The sequence below is a fragment of the Manis javanica genome, chromosome 11, assembly GCF_040802235.1.
Source record: "Manis javanica isolate MJ-LG chromosome 11, MJ_LKY, whole genome shotgun sequence".
Taxonomy (NCBI): domain Eukaryota; kingdom Metazoa; phylum Chordata; class Mammalia; order Pholidota; family Manidae; genus Manis; species Manis javanica.
Window position 1 is genome coordinate 4684037 of NC_133166.1, and position 19327 is coordinate 4703363.

At 36.2% G+C, this 19327-nt stretch overlaps 1 protein-coding gene across 14 annotated transcripts in view; it reads right to left on the bottom strand.

Moving 5' to 3' along the window:
* Window positions 1-19327, bottom strand: part of CEP295 (centrosomal protein 295) — a 47748-nt gene that overhangs the window by 24646 nt on the left and 3775 nt on the right. For 12 of the 14 annotated variants that reach the window (XR_012122486.1, XR_012122488.1, XR_012122487.1 and 9 more), the window contains 7 exons: window positions 19119-19319; window positions 18135-18259; window positions 17326-17419; window positions 7735-7830; window positions 4228-4368; window positions 1797-1980; window positions 1410-1577 (listed from right to left, as the gene is read on the bottom strand). Coding sequence is in view for 11 of the 14 variants with exons in the window: in XM_073215846.1 (XP_073071947.1) it covers window positions 1410-1577; window positions 1797-1980; window positions 4228-4368; window positions 7735-7830; window positions 17326-17419; window positions 18135-18259; window positions 19119-19319 (1009 nt within the window). In the remaining 3 variants the exon portion in view is untranslated. Of the gene's footprint in view, window positions 1-1409; window positions 1578-1796; window positions 1981-4227; window positions 4369-7734; window positions 7831-17325; window positions 17420-18134; window positions 18260-19118; window positions 19320-19327 lie in introns of those variants that run through there. The other 2 variants (XM_073215851.1, XM_073215854.1) reach the window with 2 other exon arrangements.

Here is a 19327-nt window from a genome sequence, read left to right on the forward strand (position 1 = left end):
AGGATGTAGTTTTGTCTAACCCACTTTTTAAAAAATCTTTCTACCTGAATTATAACTTACAAACAAAAAAGTACACAAGACCTAAGTGTCCATACACCTATGTAACACCATCCAGATCATTCTGTGGACCATTTCCAGCACCCAGAAGTCTCCTTCATGGCCCCCCCAGTCAAATTACCCTTGAAGGCAGTCATTACTCTAACCTTGAGACCAGATTAGTTTTGCCTGTTTTTTCTTTTCCTCCAACTTCTTACAAATATGTAATCATATTTAGGTATTATTTTCTGCCTGGCTTCTTTCACTCATCATTAGTCTATACTCACTCACTTTTAAGAAATAAATTAGTTGCCAATATTTAAATATAAGGATTTTTAAATCAGTGGGATTTCCAAGTTCTTTCGAAAAATCAAGAGCTGGCAACAACAAGCCAGCAATCTGAAAGGGGTCAGCAGGAGCTCTTAGATAATTCTGACAAAAGAGAGATCTAAATGATATTCCCAATTAAAAAAATTAAAAAGCTAGATGAAATAATAAAAATCTCTTCTTAAAGGCCTTGCTCATCTGGCAAGAAAACAGAAGATTTGCAAAGGCCAGAAATAAACTTCAGTTGGGAATGGTGGGATGCAAGTGAGTCCTGAACTCATCTTCTGAAGTTCATGCCAAACCACAGCAGTGTGGGTCTAAGAGACAGATAGAGCCTAAGCCTCCTCCAAGGGATCTTGCAAGAGACCCACATAAAGGTGGAACCCCAAGGGCGGTCTCTCCACAGTGTAGGATGAAGATGGTGAGAAAACCTGAGCAGTTTTGAACAATGGCAATACTAGCAGGCATGGAGGGAAAAAGAGGTCAAAATAAAGAGAACTTGGTCTCTAAGGAGATGTGGAGTAGAAGAGAGGGCAGTAACTCTCACTGGTCTGGCTTGGATAACTGCAGACTATAGTATCATTCAATGACATGAGGAAGACAGGAAGACAAGGTCTCAATAGGCAGCAGGAGGTGAAAAAGTTTAGAATGGTGTAGATAAAAATGAAGTTCAGAGAGAGATCTAAGTTTGTGCTGGTCGTCATCACACGTGAAGTGCCTAGCAGTAACTGACGCAGTAGGATCTCTTTGGTGATTTGATTAAAGTCTACAAAATGCTGACCTTCCAAATGAATTCAGAATTTAACACCTAACTTAAATAAACTATAAAAATCTTCAGACCATATGTACCTATGAATGAAAAAACTTTCCTTTGTATATGAAGATCTTTAATTGATAGAAATCTGAAAACTTTGTTTCTTCCTTTCATTCTCTCATTCCTATCATTAATATTAGTCACTGTTTGTTAATTATACCAGACTTTGCTATTAGTGAATGATTAGCATTTTTCTATGAAATACTATAAAATTCAGCTCAGAAGTTTTTACCGTGTGCTTCACTAGAACATATCATTTTGGCTTCTGTCACTGGTATGTTTTCAGTTTCCTCTAAATTTTCTTGTTCCATTGAAACGTCCAGTTCTTTATCTTGGATCTGATCAGTCACCGTGGGCAAAGGCTCTGGTTCAAGGTGCAAAATCAGGTTTCCTTTCACCTCTCAAATAAAGAAATATAGAGACCTGTTTCCATTCCAAAATGACTAAAAAGAACTTCAACACAGAATTTTAAAGGCCATGATAGTTTCTAAGTTAAAATATGAGGGCCTTTTTCAAACTAAGAACTCATTTACAAATACAAACTGCTTCAACAATACAAATGTATTTTCCCACCAAAACAGTTAAAAGAACTGCTGAAAGTTTACTGAAAATATCTTACTCCTGTCTGCATTGTACATGTCTTCAAAGGCAAATTCCAGCTCTCTCTGCCAATCTTCTTTCATTTCACTCCGTCTGTAGAGAGGTGCAAGGAGCTGTGGTGGCATTCGTGCTACAGTCTGTCTCCTGCGTGCCAGGTCCTCTTGTTGTAGCTGTTTAAGTTCTTTCATTAGTTTCTCTTGATTCTTCAAGAACAAAGAGAATTAACAACAGTTGAGTCACAAACTTGGGCTAGAAACATTAAGAGTGAGGGAAAAGTGGAGAACTCACGAAGAACAAGGACTGGAGTTCCGTCCCCTCCTCCACAATCTATTCTACTGCAAAAAGACAATTAATGTACTCATTCAAAAAAAATATCTTGTGAATGCCAGATACCATGCTAGATGGTTAGGCCACAACACTTCAAAAATATCTGCCAGGTACAGATCTCCCTTCTCAGCATAGTTATGAAACTACATTCTATGTAAGTTGCCAGGGCTCCTGTAATGTACTTTGTTCCAGTTCTCTGTGCAGCCAGTCTCAAGTAAGCACCAAGACCCAGACTGACTGCAGCTTACCAGATGGTATTTCTTGTTACCAGATGGTATTTCTTGTTACTTCACACTCATAAATCTTCATGGTTTATAAGTATGTATCTCTTTAAACTTAAAAAATGCGGCTAATGTGCAAGTTTAAGGATAATACCAGTGAGGCTAACTAACTGAATTTTGGTGGTACCAAATTTGGTGGTGATTAAGAAAGTAAATTTGGTGGTACCAAATTTGGTGATAGGAGGGGAGATAAGGGAAGACCTCTCACCGTTTGGGGCGAGGATTTAGCCAGAGAACAGTGGTGAAGGAGGAGGAAGAGTGCCAGAAGGAAAAACAAGTGCAGCACAGAGGTATGCAGATGCAGGCACAGGGCGTCCGAGAGAGCACACTGTTCGTTACAGACAGGGTATGGGGAGCAAGACTGGTTAAGGAAAAAGGCAAAGTTGGAGAGGCCAAATACTTGTTCTATCAGATACTAGCAGCTCCCACTGCACGATGGGGCAGAAAGGTTCAGACAGGGGAAAAGGAAATCCTTCAGTGGTTCTGACGACCATTCTTGTGTAAGAGTCACTAAGCCTATGAAAAGGTGGAGAGCCTGTATGACACAGTGTTTGTCAAGTGATGATACACACTACTTATTCTTATGTAAAACTTTAAATAATTTGTTATTTGGAGATGAGTTTGCCATGCCCTGAAAAAGATCAAATTACGAACGAATTTATTCCATTTATATTAAGATTTAAATCATCTCATTAAATTAACTTCAGAGTTTTTGAATAACTATGCTATTTCTGGCTCATTCAATGTGTGGCTTTATTCTACTTGAATTATTTATAAAAACACCACCACCACTGACATTTACTGTGAGCTTATGAAATTCCAGGCACAATTCGAAGGGCTTTAGTAAACTCATTTGATCTTCACAAAACAAATGCTGAAACAAAGCTCAGATAGAGTAGGTAACTTGCCTGAGATCAAACAGCTAAACAATGAGAAAGGGAGGAAAATCCAGGATAACAGACCTGGAAGTGTACTTTCTTAATCACTAAATATGACTGATTTATTTAAAATGGAAGAATGTGTTCAGTTCATGATTGCTTTCCACATGTTTCTACAGAGGAGAATTACTGGTAATAATTCAGACATTCGGCTGTTTTAGTCAAAATTAACTCCCAATTTATCAAACCTAAAAATTTATGGGAGAAGGCCATAATTTGTTCAAACTGTACAAATGAACCTTAGATCACTTAATTCCCACAGATTTACTTAACCCATCCTTTAGATGAGTGTTTAAAACATCCCTTAATGTTTAAAACATCCAAATGCATTAGTCTAATTAGTCAGAAAATAAAAGTTCTAAAGCGATAAATCATTTATATGCTATATTTCAAGAATAAACACTCACTAAACAATCAGCATGACAGAAGTGAAGCTAAAACCATAGCCAGTTTTCACTATACATATTTTACAGCTGTGACAGCCACTTTTTCAAAGCTCTTTGATAGCAAGTATCACAAGTCTACCTTCCAGTCAATACTCTGAAAAGATAACAGGTGCTTTGCTCAATATTTAATGAATCAAATCCAAAAATGTGCATAGCATAATTGAAATTCAAATAATTAAATCAGAAAAGGGACTGATTTATTCTCAGGCTATTTTTGGACTGATAAAAATATTCTTTTAATAAATTCATCATTAGTAAAAATTTTAGAACAGCAATATACTATAAGTGAGAATCTGAATTTGAAACAGGAGGAAAAAGCAAGCTGGGAACCTTGAAATGACATGAATCAGACTGTTTTCACATTCCTCATACCTCTGTACTTTGAGCCCCTTCACTAATCAGTTCTACAGTGCTGCTGGCAATATCAGCAGTTGTCACAGCCAGAATTCAATTCTTACTTGAGCCAAATGGATCTTTTTCATTGCTTGGAAACCCCGCATGTGTGCCTTTTCACTCTGTTGCATTCTCTGTTGCACTGCTTGTTTTTGTAGTTCTTCCAATCTTTTAGCTTCTTCTTCAGCAGCCAAATGAGGGTCTGGCTAGCAGTCAAGTAATAACATATTTCAGACAATTAAAAAATGTGTGAAACAAAGTGATAAGTAAAAAACAAACAATTTTAAAATCATGTTTTCTATTTATAAAAAATTAAATGATAAAAAGATGTAAAATGTCCACTCTTTATCAACAGCATATATATATGAATAAAAATCAAATTGTTAGTGTAAAGTTTTACAAGTTGTTCATTTTAAACTAGATTATACTATGCTGAACCAAACACACTCCTCTATCATTTTTTAAAGAAATTCCATTAAAAGGACAATGTTGAAAGGTAAAACACTAGTAGTTAAGAAACCACAAACATCAAAGGTCACGTAAAGGAAACACTGAGATTTGCCTGGTTTTCAGCCACCTGCTGCTTGGCTTCAGTCTCAGGAAGGCCAAATCACCAAAACAGCGACTCTAACATAATTTCTGACTTCTTAGAACTGTGTTGATAATCAATGATCAAGTGGTGGTACTGCCTGCTGCCATCTCATTGACAGAACAATACTGGTATCAGATAAGGGGGAAGGGAGGGACACATAACTTGATTTATTTACACCTTCATTTACAAATGAAGATAAACGTTTCAAATGTAACTTTAAGTAAAAAAAATCTTATGATCTTGAAAGCCATTAGCTATATATGTAAGATTATTTATAACTCAGTGAGATAAATAGGTAAAAAGACTGACGGTTAATATATAAAGAAAGAGTGCACTGGACAAACAAGTCTTTGAAAAAATATCCCTTTTGAGTTAGTATTTATGCAAATCTAAATACCAGACAGAACAAAGGTTAGATTATAATCTCTATAAAATTAGTGTATTAATACACATAACAGTAAATAAAATATCCTTTAAGAACAATATTCCATTCCATTTAGGACATGAGGTTTTCAAGAAAAAATTTGTTTGGGAACTCTTCACATTGAGGTTGAATTAAAAACAGAATGCCAAAATGTTAAAGGAAGGAAAAACTACAAAACATAAACATGCATAATAAAATGTTTAGTCTAGACATAATGAGATATTTGAAGGATATAAATAACGGATTAAAGAAAAATTACATACCCCAAACTAATTTTATTCTGCCCTAACTTCAAAACAAGATTTTACAAGAATGTATTAGGAAGACAATCCCTTATAGATTCGTGTCAATGTAATTAAAAACTTAAAACACAAATCTGATTGAAATAATTCTTAGATTACATCTTCAGTGGTTGAACTCAAAAGGTATGTACAATCTGCAAACACTGTAAATCCCAAGCAAAAATTTTTTTAGAAAACATTTTTCTGAAAAACTTCTTCATGAATTATTATCTGCAGTGCACAGAATGGTAAGTGATATAATTAGAATGTTACTTCTGCACCTTGTAGGTGAGACATTTGTACAGCAATCTTCTAACTAGGATAGTATGGTAAACTAATGAACGGAACTGTTTTTGCTTTACTTGTCTGTATGTTTCTGCAGCAAATACAGTGGATCAGATTGGAAAAATGTTTTTAGGGTGAAAAAACTATTTTTAACAAATGCTACGCAACTGCTGTTAACAAAGGATCAAACACAATGAAAACCACGAGTAATTAGAAATTTTAAGCATATGATGTTCTGTTTAATTGTTTGTACAGAAAGTAAAGGAAGCAAAACATAATTTAGAGAATAACTAGCTCCAAGTAGGAATAGAGCAGGCCACCTTCATCTTCTTCAGCCAAGGACAAACTGTACGACATATATGAGATCTTAGCACTACTTTATCAGGATATTCAAACCAAACATGATAGCAGCTATCACATATTAAAGAAGCATATTAAAAACTACAAGTATTTAACTGCAGAAAGATGCTCAAACCAAACATACATGCTAAGAGTACAAGTATTTTTTACATGGTACGTGCTGTAAAGATCCTATCGTTCTACTCCAGGAAAAATGCTAAATTATTGTGCATGTGATATAAGCTTATTCACAGATAATTTTGTTACCTGGAAAACCTAGCACAATGCTCCACTGTCACAATTTAAACTCAAGGTTTAAGGACAGATTTTTCTCAGGTGATGGATGCCGTGAAGAACAAATTGAAAATATCGGAATGCTTTAGTTTGTGGGACTGTTTTTATAAAACTGTATCGTAACTACTCATCTACTCTTTAAGTACTGAAATTGAAGAAGAGATACATCTTTTAGTTATCAAAGAGGAAAGTTTAATAACTTATTGCAACATCATCAGCAGTATCCTTCTAGGAAAGCTGTGTTACACTAGCTCTAAGCTACAGCTGGGCAAAAATAAGACTTTCTTCATCCATCTTAGTTGAAAGGGAACATCTGCAAATATGTAGTCTAGTAACCACAAGAATAAGTGAGAAACAGACTGAAGTTATTGTTCTTACATTATAATATTTAGGTTGTAATAATTTATGATTTTAAGCAAATTCCAAGATTTACTTTTGTTTCTTAGAAGTTAATTCTATGATGCTTATACTCCTTTTAGGTCCCGACTGAATACTTATTTTAACACTTGCTATTGAGCATGTGTATTTGCTGCATCCTAAACTCCATATGAATTTTACATTGAGAAAGTTTATTTTCCTAGTTGCCAAATATATCCATAAGAAACAAAAATTAAAACCCACTGTTACAAAGATATTTATAACAAGATTATCATGTCACTCTTAAGACTGGCAATAATTTTTAAGCCACAATATACATACACACAAGGATATGATAAAATAAATGGTCATTCTCAAGTTGCTGAGGCTTTAAAAAGGCAATTTAATCATCCATATCAAGTATCTGTATCAAATGCTATACAATTTGAAATCAATAATTTATCTTATAGAAATCCACTCTAAACAGACAGTTGTAGACAAAAATGTACAAAATTATGTTTGCATTACTTACAGAGCAGAAAAAAAGGGAGAATGGTTAAATTCTAGGATGAAATATTAGTGCCTATTAAAAATCATGTTTTGAAAATATATGTTTATATATATTAATGAATTAATTCATTTACGTATTAACAACATTACATTTTGGTGATGGAATCACAGGTATTTTCCCTATAGTTTATGTTTATGTGTTTAATTCCAAATTTTTAACAAAGAGCATATATTATTTTTATGATTACAAAGGTTTTAAAATCTGCTATTTTAAAATATACCATTTAAGTAATTAACTCCTTTCATATGAAATCATCATTCATATTAACATGACATAATTCAAAGCATACTTAAAAGATAGCCTAAGATGGTTAGTAGAGGTGTTTCAACTTTGGTATCTGAGAATATACACAGAACCAAGACATAGCTTAATTCAATGAACAGAGAAATAATAAAAGGGAGGATCATGAAGAAACAGTAAGTCGGTCACCTGCTTTGTGCCCATCTCTCTATTCACAAAACTGTAAAGATGATGGTAGGTAGAGCTACTAGTTTCCACATTGGTAATTCTCTTTACTTCAATGTTCTGAAAAATGGAACATAGAAAACAGATAGGTTAAACGTATTTACATTTAAAGTTGAATCCAATGAAAAAATTTTGTATTTTAATCCATCATCCTTGTTTGTTTTTTTCACATGGGAATGTACTGTATTTCCATTAAACTAGAATTTAGGTTTAAAAACTAATTATATTTAGGCAAGAATACTAACTAGGTGATGCTAATTAGTTTAATGCATCACATCAGGAGGCACGTAATAGCTTTACTCCCATTATTGATTCTCAATTTGATCATTTGGTTCAGTGGTTCATGCCCAGCGATAAGAGAAGTTCCCTTCTTTATTCAAACAGAAGCAGACCAATGAATAAATGTAGAATGATGGCAAGTACCTGTCTGGTGCCAAAATACCACTTCACAAATTTCTTGGTAACTGAAGATAAAATGGTTACCAAAGGGAGGGCTGTGGGAGGGCGGGTGGGGAGGGAGGGAGAAGGGGATTGAGGGGTTTATGATTGGCACACACAGTGTGGGAGGGTATCATGGGGAAGATAGTGTAGCACAGAAAAGGCAAATAGTGAATCTGTGGCATCTTACTACACTGATGGACAGTTACTGCATTGGGGTATGGGTGGGGACTTGAAAAGGTGGGTAAATGTAGTAACCACATTGTTTTTTCATGTGAAACCTTCATAAGAGTGTATATCAATCATAACTTAATAAAAAATTTAAAAAAATAAAAATAAAAAAAATAAAAATAAAAAATAAAAAAGCTGGCTAGGGTTGGGGGAGATAATGTTCCAGAGACAAAACGAAAGCAACGGCTGAACCCTGACTGGATTCTGGTTTAAAAAGAGTAGTGAGAATGCTGATGGACAGTGACTGTAACGGGGACTGTGGGGAGAACTTGGTGAAGTGGGGAGCCTAGTAAACATAATGTTCTGCATGTAACTGTAGATTAATGATAACAACAACAACAAAAAAAGAGTAGTAAGATAAGACAGTTTAGGAAAAATTGAAGTATTTTCATTATAGACTGTAGATTAAATGGTATTAAGGGATTAACATTAATTTTCTTAGAATGATTCTATAGTTGCATATGAGAATGTCCTTGTTCTTTCAAGAAGCATGCTGAAGTATGTAGGATGAAATGTCCTCTCCATAACCTCCATTCAGATGTACACATATATACAGGCAATTACTTGAAACTTGAAGTTTATACACAATGCAAACAGCTATTCACTGCACTCTTCTTTCAATTTCTTTGTATTTTGAAAATGTTCATAATAAAATGTTGAGGGAAAAAATACTCACACATTTACATATAATTCACATTTACCAAATTGCTTACACAGAATGTTTTATTTGCTTTTGTAAATTTTTGACTATGGCTTGTTAGGAACATTAGAAAATATGACAAAGGTAATCAAAAGGCATCACGGATAAATACTGCCAGCCTTTTACCATGGTACCAAGGGAGTGACTGAAAGCTGATTCTTCCATTTGAACCTTACGGGATCAAGTATCACATGGCAGATGGCTCAACATAAAAGCAAGCTGATAAAATGAAAGGCTTAAGAGGTGAATATCTGGTACTTATGCTAATTGCACATACATAAAATATACTTGTATAACTAAATATAAAAATAAATAAAGATATACAATTAAAGTAGCTAACCATGTATTTCAATGTTTTTTACCTCTACTTATTAGCTAAAGATAACTATGTAATTTTGATAAAAAATAGCCTTTTCAGTAACCACAAGCTAGTGTGAAAAAGGGAACCAATACCTTTTTAAATTTCCACTTTAATGTTTTTTTCAAAAGCAAGCTCTAAAATCACCAATCCAAATATTTTACTCACAAATATAGACCTCTCTTGTCATTTTACATAATCTTGTATACATTAACTCACTTAAACCTAATTTATCTGTAAAATGGTAACTATTTACAATGGCCAAATCCTGGATGTGGCAAAGCTGATAGGGCAAATAATCCAGTAATTTTTTTCAATAAACAAAGGGCATTTTTTTAAAAAGGACCATCTATTCATAGCTTTTTAAAAATCAGATAAAATTTTTCAAACAAAATTTTTTTGAGACAACCTGGTAAAATGGAACACAAACTAGGTATTAGATGATTGGGAACAACATTAGTACAGTGCTTTCAAAAAGGTCCATATACATCAGGACATACTATTTATACATAAAAGGATACCCCATATTATTTTTTAAATACTCCAGATATACTGTGTTACTTGCACAATTAAAAACTAAGTTTCAGGGAGCCAACATGACGGCATGAGTAGGAGAGTGGGAATCTCCTCCCAAAAACATATATTTTTGAAAATACAACAAATACAACTAATCCTAAAAGAGAGACCAGAAGACACAGGACAACAGCCAGACTACATCCACACGTGCGAGAGCCCAGCGCCTGGTGAAAGGGGTAAGATACAAGCCCTGGCCGGCGGGACCCGAGCGCCCCTCCCCCCAGCTCCCGGCAGGAGGGAGAGGGAGCCCAGGACTGCTAAACACCCAGCCCCAGCCACCCGCACCAGAGAGCAGACACAGTGCATGCATGGAGGGCTGGAAACTAGGGAAACAGGGCAGCAAGACCTCTGAGCAGGTTCCAAAGCTGATGCCCCTGTGACAAAGAAAAGCGAGTGCTTTTTGAAAGTCTTAAAGGGACAGGGACCCCACAGCTGGACGGAAACAACAAAGGTCACAGCCCAGTGTCTGGAAATTACAGGGAAAACCAGGTGCACTAACCCCCTGGGCAACAGTTCTGAGACCCCTCACGGAGGTAAACAGCCAAACAGCCAGCCCATCCATTACCCCTCCAGGCGCTGGGAAAGCAGAGAAGCAGCCTAAGGCAGACCACACCCTCAAAAAGGGAGCTTCCTCCATATCGGCCGGGCAAGACACAAAGACCCAGTCTACACGCAATTACCCAACACAAGCCACTAGGGGTCGCAGTTGTCCCAGTAAAGAAAGGCCAGTAGCAAGTGAAAAGTTTGGCCCTCCCAGCTGACAGTCAATAGCACCTGTCAACATGAAAAGGCAAAAATATGATCCAGACAAGACTAACCCAGACAGCTTCGGCATCTGCTACATCTTCCCCTGAGAAGGAACCTGGGGAGATAGATTTAACCAGTCTTCCTGAAAAAGAATTCAAAACAAAAGTCATAACCATGCTGATGGACTTGCAGAGAAACATGCAAGAACTAAGGAAGGAGAATACAGAAATAAAACAAGCTCTGGAAGGACTTCAGACAGAATGGACGAGATGCAAGAGACCATTAATGGACTAGAAAACAGAGAACAGGAACGCAGAGAAGCTGATGCAGAGATAAGGATCTCCAGGAATGAAAGAATTCTAAGAGAGCTGAGTGACCAATCGAAATGGAACAATATCTGCATTATAGGGGTACCAGAAGAAGAAGAGAGAGAAAAAGGGATAGAAAGTGTCTTTGAAGAAATGATTGCTGAAAACTTCCCCAAACTAGGGGAGGAAATGGCCTCTCAGACCACAGAGGTACACAGAACTCCCATGACAAGGGATCCAAGGAGGGCAACACCAAGACACATAATAATTAAAATGGCAAAGATCAAAGACAAGGACAAAGTAGCAAAGGCAGCCAGAGAGAAAAAAAAGGTCACCTACAAAGGAATACCCATCAGGCTATCATCAGACTTCTCAACAGAAACCCTACAGGCCAGAAGAGAATGGCATGATATACTTAATGCAATGAAACAGAAGGGCCTCAAACCAAGACTACTGTATCCAGCACGAATATCATTTAAATATGAAGGAGGGATTAAACAATTCCCAGACAAGAAAAAGTTGAGGGAATTTGCCTCCCACAAACCACCTCTACAGGGCATCCTACAGGGACTGCTCTAGATGGGAGCACTCCTAAAAAGAGCACAGAACAAAACACACAACATATGAAGAAGGGAGGAGGAGGAATAAGAAGGGAGAGAAATAAAGAATTATCAGACTGTGTTTATAATAGCTCAACAAGCGAGTTAAGTTAGACAGTAACATAGTAAAGAAACTAACCCTGAACCTTTGGTAACCACAAACTTAAAGCCTGCAATGGCAATAAGTACACACCTTTCAATAATCACCCTAAATGTAAATGGACTGAATGCACCAATCAAAAGACACAGAGTAATAGAATGGATAAAAAAGCAAGATCCATCCATACACTGCTTACAAGAGACTCACCTCAAACCCAAAGACATGCACAGACTTAAAGTCAAGGAATGGAAAAAGATATTTCATGCAAACAACAAAGAGAAGAAAGGAGGTATTGCAATTCTGGTATCAGACAAAACAGACTTCAAAATAAAGAAAGTAACAAAAGATAAAGAAGGAGATTACATAATGATAAAGGGCTCCGTCCAACAAGAGGATATAACCATTATAAATATATATGCACCCAATACAGGAGCACCAACATACCTGAAACAAATACTAACAGAACTAAAGGAGGAAATAGAATGCAATGCATTCATTCTAGGAGACTTCAACACACCACTCACTCCAAAGGACAAATCCACCACACAGAAAATAAGTAAGGACACAGAGGCACTGAACAACACACTAGAACAGATGGACCTAATAGACATCTACAGAACTCTACATCCAAAAGCAACAGGATACACATTCTTCTCAAGTGCACATGGAACATTCTCCAGAATAGACCACATACTAGGCCACAACAAGAGCCTCAGTAAATTCCAAAAGATTGAAATCCTACCAACCAACTTTTCAGACCACAAAGGCATAAAACTAGAAATAAACTGTATGAAGAAAGCAAAAAGGTTCACAAACACATGGAGGCTTAACAACACGCTCCTACATAATCAATGGATCAATGACCAAATCAAAATGGAGATCCAGCAATATATGGAAACAAACGACAACAACACAAAGCCTCAACTACTGTGGGACACAGCAAAAGCAGTCTTAAGAGGAAAGTATATAGCAATCCAGGCACATTTAAAGAAGGAAGAACAATCTCAAATGAATGGTCTAATGTCACAATTATCGAAATTGGAAAAAGAAGAACAAATGAGGCCTAAGGTCAGCAGAAGGAGGGACATAATAAAGATCAGAGAAGAAATAAACAAAATTGAGAAGAATAAAACAATAGAAAAAATCAATGAAACCAAGAGCTGGTTCTTCGAGAAAATAAACAAAATAGATAAGCCTCTAGCCAGACTTACTAAGAGGAAAAGAGAGTCAACACAAATCAACAGAATCAGAAACGAGAAAGGAAAAATCACGACGGACCCCACAGAAATACAAAGAATTATTAGAGAGTACTATGAAAACCTATATGCTAACAAGCTGGGAAACCTAGGAGAAATGGACAACTTCCTAGAAAAATACAACCTTCCAAGACTGACCCAGAAAGAAACAGAAAATCTAAACAGACCAATTACCAGCAACAAAATTGAAGCGGTAATCAAAAAACTACCAAAGAACAAAACCCCCAGGCCAGATGGATTCACCTTGGACTTTTATCAGACATACAGAGAAGACATAATACCCATTCTCCTTAAAGTTTTCCAAAAAATAGAAGAGGAGGGAATACTCCCAAACTCATTCTATGAAGCCAACATCACCCTAATACGAAAACCAGGCAAAGACTCCACCAAAAAAGAAAACTACAGACCAATATCCCTGATGAACGTAGATGCAAAAATACTCAACAAAATATTAGCAAACCGAATTCAAAAATACATCAAAAGGATTGTACACCATGACCAAGTGGGATTCATCCCAGGGATGCAAGGATGGTACAACATTCGAAAGTCCATCAACATCATCCACCACATCAACAAAAAGAAAGACAAAAACCACATGATCATCTCCATAGATGCTGAAAAGGCATTTGACAAAGTTCAACATCCATTCATGATAAAAACTCTCAGCAAAATGGGAATAGAGGGCAAGTACCTCAACATAATAAAGGCCATTTATGAGAAACCCACAGCCAACATTATATTGAACAGCGAGAAGCTGAAAGCTTTTCCTCTGAGATCGGGAACTAGACAGGGATGCCCACTCTCCCCACTGTTATATAACATAGTACTGGAGGTCCTAGCCATGGCAATCAGACAAAACCAAAAAATACAAGGAATCCAGATTGGTAAAGAAGAAGTTAAACTGTCACTATCTGCAGATGACATGATACTGTACATAAAAAACCCTAAAGACTCCACCCCAAAACTACTAGAATTGATATCGGAATACAGCAAAGTTGCAGGATACAAAATTAACACACAGAAATCTGTGGCTTTCCTATACACTAACAATGAACCAACAGAAAGAGAAATCAGGAAAACAACTCCATTCACAATTGCATCAAAAAAAAAAAAATACCTAGGAATAAACCTAACCAAAGAAGTGAAAGACTTATACTCTGAAAACTACAAGTCACTCTTAAGAGAAATTAAAGGGGACACTAACAGATGGAAACTCATCCCATGCTCATGGCTAGGAAGAATTAATATCGTCAAAATGGCCATCCTGCCCAAAGCAATATACAGATTTGATACAATCCCTATGAAACTACCAGCAACATTCTTCAATGAACTGGAATAAATAATTCAAAAATTCATATGGACACACCAAAGACCACAAATAGTCAAAGCAATCCTGAGAAAGAAGAATAAAGTAGGGAGGATCTCACTCCCCAACTTCAAGCTCTACTATAAAGCCATAGTAATCAAGAGAATTTGGTACTGGCACAAGAACAGAGCCACAGACCAGTGGAACAGATTAGCGACTCCAGAAATTAACCCAAACATATATGGTCAATTAATATTTGATAAAGGAGCCATGGACATACAATGGCAAAATGACAGTCTCTTCAACAGATGGTGCTGCCAAAATGGGACAGCTACATGTAGGAGAATGAAACTGGACCATTGTCTAACCCCATATACAAAAGTAAACTCAAAATGGATCAAAGACCTGAATGTAAGTCATGAAACCATTAAACTCTTGGAAAAAAACATAGGCAAAAACCTCTTAGACATAAACATGAGTGACCTCTTCTTGAACATATCTCCCCGGGCAAGGAAAACAACAGCAAAAATGAACAAGTGGGACTATATTAAGCTGAAAAGCCTCTGTACAGCAAAAGACACCATCAACAAAAAGGAACCCAACAGTATGGGAGAATATATGTGAAAATGACAGATCCGATAAAGGCTTGACGTCCAGAATATATAAAGAACTCACACGCCTCAACAACAATAAACAAATAACCCAATTAAAAAATGGGCAGAGGAACTGAACAGTGACTGTAAAGGGGTTTATAGGGGGGACCTGGTATAGAGGAGAGCCTAGTAACCATAATATTCGTCATGTAAGTGTAGATTAATGATAAGAAAAAAAAAAGAAAGAAAGAAAAGGGGGATTACTCCCTGATAGGATAAAACTAACTGTAAATCAACGATTAATGCATGCTTTAAATATCCTTAATTTTGACCACTTAAAGGGTGTCAGATGATCAGCTATGGAGGTACATTTTTCTGATAATATTCCTTTCTCTTAAAAAAAAAACAAAAAACAGTTCCTGTGTGGTGGCCTCCAATGAGTTCTACACAATGGTATAAAGGGCATATCAAAGTGTGGGCAAAGGGTCTGTCTGTGTTTATACAGAGGATCAAAGCCTAATTTGGCTACCCAGAAAATGAACTAAGATACGATATGAAAAAGAACTTCCAACATCAGCACTCTCTGGAAGACTTATACCAGAAGATGATCATCAAAAAACCCCAACAAAGATCCACGCGCTGCTACAGCTGTAGATGCACTCATCCCACCAGCTCCTGGACTTGCCATGGGAATGAAGAAGGAGATATCTAAGCTGGCCTGTGCATACAGTAAAACAACAAATTTGACTGGATCTATACTGTTGGAACTCAACCAAGAATTAGGAGAAGTGCAAACTGTAGCGCTCCAAAATCTTACAACTACAGACTATCTACTGTTAAAAGAACACATGGGATGTGAACAGTCCCCAGGAATGGGTTGTTTTAATTTGTCTGATTTCTCTCAGACTGTTGAAGTTCAGTTGGACAATATCCACCACATCATAGATAAGTTTTCACAAATGCCTAAGGTGCCTAACTGGTTTTCTTGGTTTCACTGGAGATGGCTGGTAATTATAGGTTTGCTTTGGTTATGTAACTGTACTCCTATTATGTTAATGTGTGTGAGCAATTTAATTAGTAGTTTAAAACCTATACATGCTGAAGTTACTCTACAAGAATATATGTCAAAGAAATAATCAATCTTCCCATGTTTTCTTACGCCTGCTACTTCTATAGCTTTTCTTCTTCCTTCCTAATTACAACCCTTAAATAGAATTCATGCCTCATATCGAATTTACCGGGTATCATAATTCTTCCAAGTGGTAAAGATACCTCAAGACAAATGCTGGGCATAGAAGCCACAGGGCATAAATATGCAAAGAAGTAAAAAGCTAACCTTTTCAAACAATAAGGCTTCTCTCTCACTTGCCAACTTTACATTTCCCTGTATGGCCCCGGAAGATGACTGGTTAGCCAGAGACGGGTAAGATTCCTCAAGGGAGGAACAACCTAAGACAGGCACAGTTGCAGGGGGGCCATCAGGTGAGAAATTGGGGATCAATAGAGGTGAGGCTTAGAACCTCACCCCCCTGTTTTGAGAGAAATCTTCTGCATCCGTGTATGTTTTATTGCCCTTGTCTAGCTTGGATTAACACTCAAGTCTACAGGCACACACCTGATCATCTACATTGGCTCTCTTACAACACTAAACTATGTTTTCTACCTTTATCTTGCATCTACCTACCACTTCAGTATTTTATTAAAAATAATAATAATAAAGAGAGAAATGTGGTATCCACAGATAAATCAAGTATAAAAATCAAACAAATATTCATATTTGAACTGATTGTTTATAGTTTATAATGCATGATCAAAACTGAAAGTTTCTGTGATGACTGCCCTTGTACTGTTCACCATGTAACTTATTCACTATGTAAGAATTTGTTCTCCATGTAAGAACTTGTTCGTTATGCTTCAGAAGATTGGAGACTGACGAAAATTAGGCTTGGGGTGGATTAATAATTGTGCATTGAGCATTGACTCCCCTATACAGAATTTTATTGTTGTTTAACAACCATTTGATCAATAAATATGAGAGATGCCCTCTCAAAAAAACAAAACAAAACAAAGCACAGACTTCCAATTGTAAAATAAATAAGTAACTGGGATGTAATGTATAGCATAAGGAATATAGTCAAAATATTGTAACAACTATGTATGGTGATAGCTGGTAGCTAGAATTATCATGTATATAAATGTTGAATCACTGTGTTGTACACCTGAAACTAATGTAATACTGTGTGTCAACTACCCTTCAATAAAAAAAAAATTAAGTTTCAATGAATAATATTTTGCACTGAATTCTATTTTGATCTGCTCTTCTCAACACTCAAAGTAATTTACCTCAAAAAGAGTTGGAGGAGGAGGTGGCAGACTTGTAATTTTGGCAGATCTCTCTTTTTCCACAAGCAGTGCTTCCTTTCGAGCTTTTATATGCCTTAAAAAAAAAAAAAGAGATCTTATAAATTAATCTCTCAGGTAATATTACAGTACAACCCCACGGTTAAAAATATAAAAGACATAGGATCCCATGAAAGGCTCAATGTGCTGTTTCATAGAGTCCATACCCACTGGACATATACAATGTTCACCAAGTGAAAGGAGTGTATCTAAAGCTCCACAGTGGAGAATGACCCAACATTAATGTTCTTCAGTTTAAAAGTTTATGGTAAAAAACTAGCAATGTTGATAAAGACTATATAAAATGACCACTGCTCACAGATGTCTCCCACACTTTCACAACATGCAAAAACACCTGTTAATAACTTGCAAAGAGTCTACAACCTCTTTTTATGTTAACTGCCCTAATTTTTTTCTTTTGCTTTTATACATGTAACTATTCGAGTGGCAGACAGAGTTTGGCAGAGGCAGACACATTTTGGTTGACATGCATTCTGAACGAGCCTTACGTTTCTCCAGAAACTTAGTAATTGCTGCTATGGTCAGACTAGAAGAGACAGCTCGTTTGTTGCTACATTCACCTACACAAACCACTCCCCCACTGCATTATTTTTAAACCAAGTTTTTAACAAATGTAATAAATACACTGTATGACTTTTGCTTAACATCTGCTTAACAATATCCAAGGTACCCCCTACTTCCAGTTCTATCAGTGTCAGTGGAGAATGTGGTAAAAATCTTTACTACTTTACCAGGTTTTTTGTTTCATTAATGTTTCTTTTCGATTTTTCTGTACTTTCAAGGCCTCTTTATGCCTCATTTCTGCTTTTCTTTTTCTTTCTGCTGCCCGCTGTGCCAGAGCATTCAAATCAGGTTCCTAAAAATACATTTTACTTAAAATGTCATGTTAAACAAGATTAAAATGCCAAACACATAATAACATGGTGGCTCCCCATTTAGGGCAAAAATCACAAACGTGGTATTGAAATAGAAGAGGTTTAGGAAATACTATACTAAGGTACAAAGTTAATAGTGGCATAAATAAAGCTACAAAAATCTGATATCAGAACTTAAGGTTATTACTAAAAACAGACTAACACAGGACCAAGGGACATATTTGATTGCCACATTCTTTAAAGATATTTCTTTCCTCACTAATAGTTTGATATCAAAGACCTGCCTTCTTTGGAACCAGCTTGTTTACTCTGTGTGACTACTTCTGGAACCACAATTCTAGTATTTTCCAACCATAAATCACAATAAACAACAAAATAAGGTCAGACAGCAGTATTAAATACTGAGTCATCAAAAAATGTTTACTGTCTGTGATTGAAATTCAAGTTTTGTATGCTCAACATACATTCATACATGATTTGGAGGTATGAGGGACAATAATGAAATGGGAAATCTGAATTCAGCTTACTGAGTCTGTCCAAAATGCTTGAAATGAACAACATCTGATTCAGAAAGTTAGTATATTATTTATCCAAACAGTTAAGGATTAGAAGAAAATACTGCTAATTAAATATCATAGGAAGATAGATTTTACTTGACATGACTTACTAGGAAAGGAAGCTGGGGGCATTCTTAAATTACATTAAATTTATAAAAACGGTCAGGCTGCCCAAAACAAACTCTGTACAGGAAAATACATTCATGAGACGAGCATTTATCATTACAATTTACTTTTAACCAATATCATTACCAGACAGGTAGTCAAGCCAGTGCTCACTTACATTTTCTTTGGCTTGTTGATGTCCCTCTCCCATAGTCCTTAAACTTGCCAAATACAGTTTTTCCAAGTTCTTTATTTTCTGGGTTTGTGATTCTTCCCATTCTGTCCTTAGCTCCTCTGCCAAACGAGTGAATTCCTGATTTCTCCTCTGTTTTATATCTTCTCTTATCTGTAAAGCGATACCCCTTTCTTGTGCTCGAACCTTAAGAA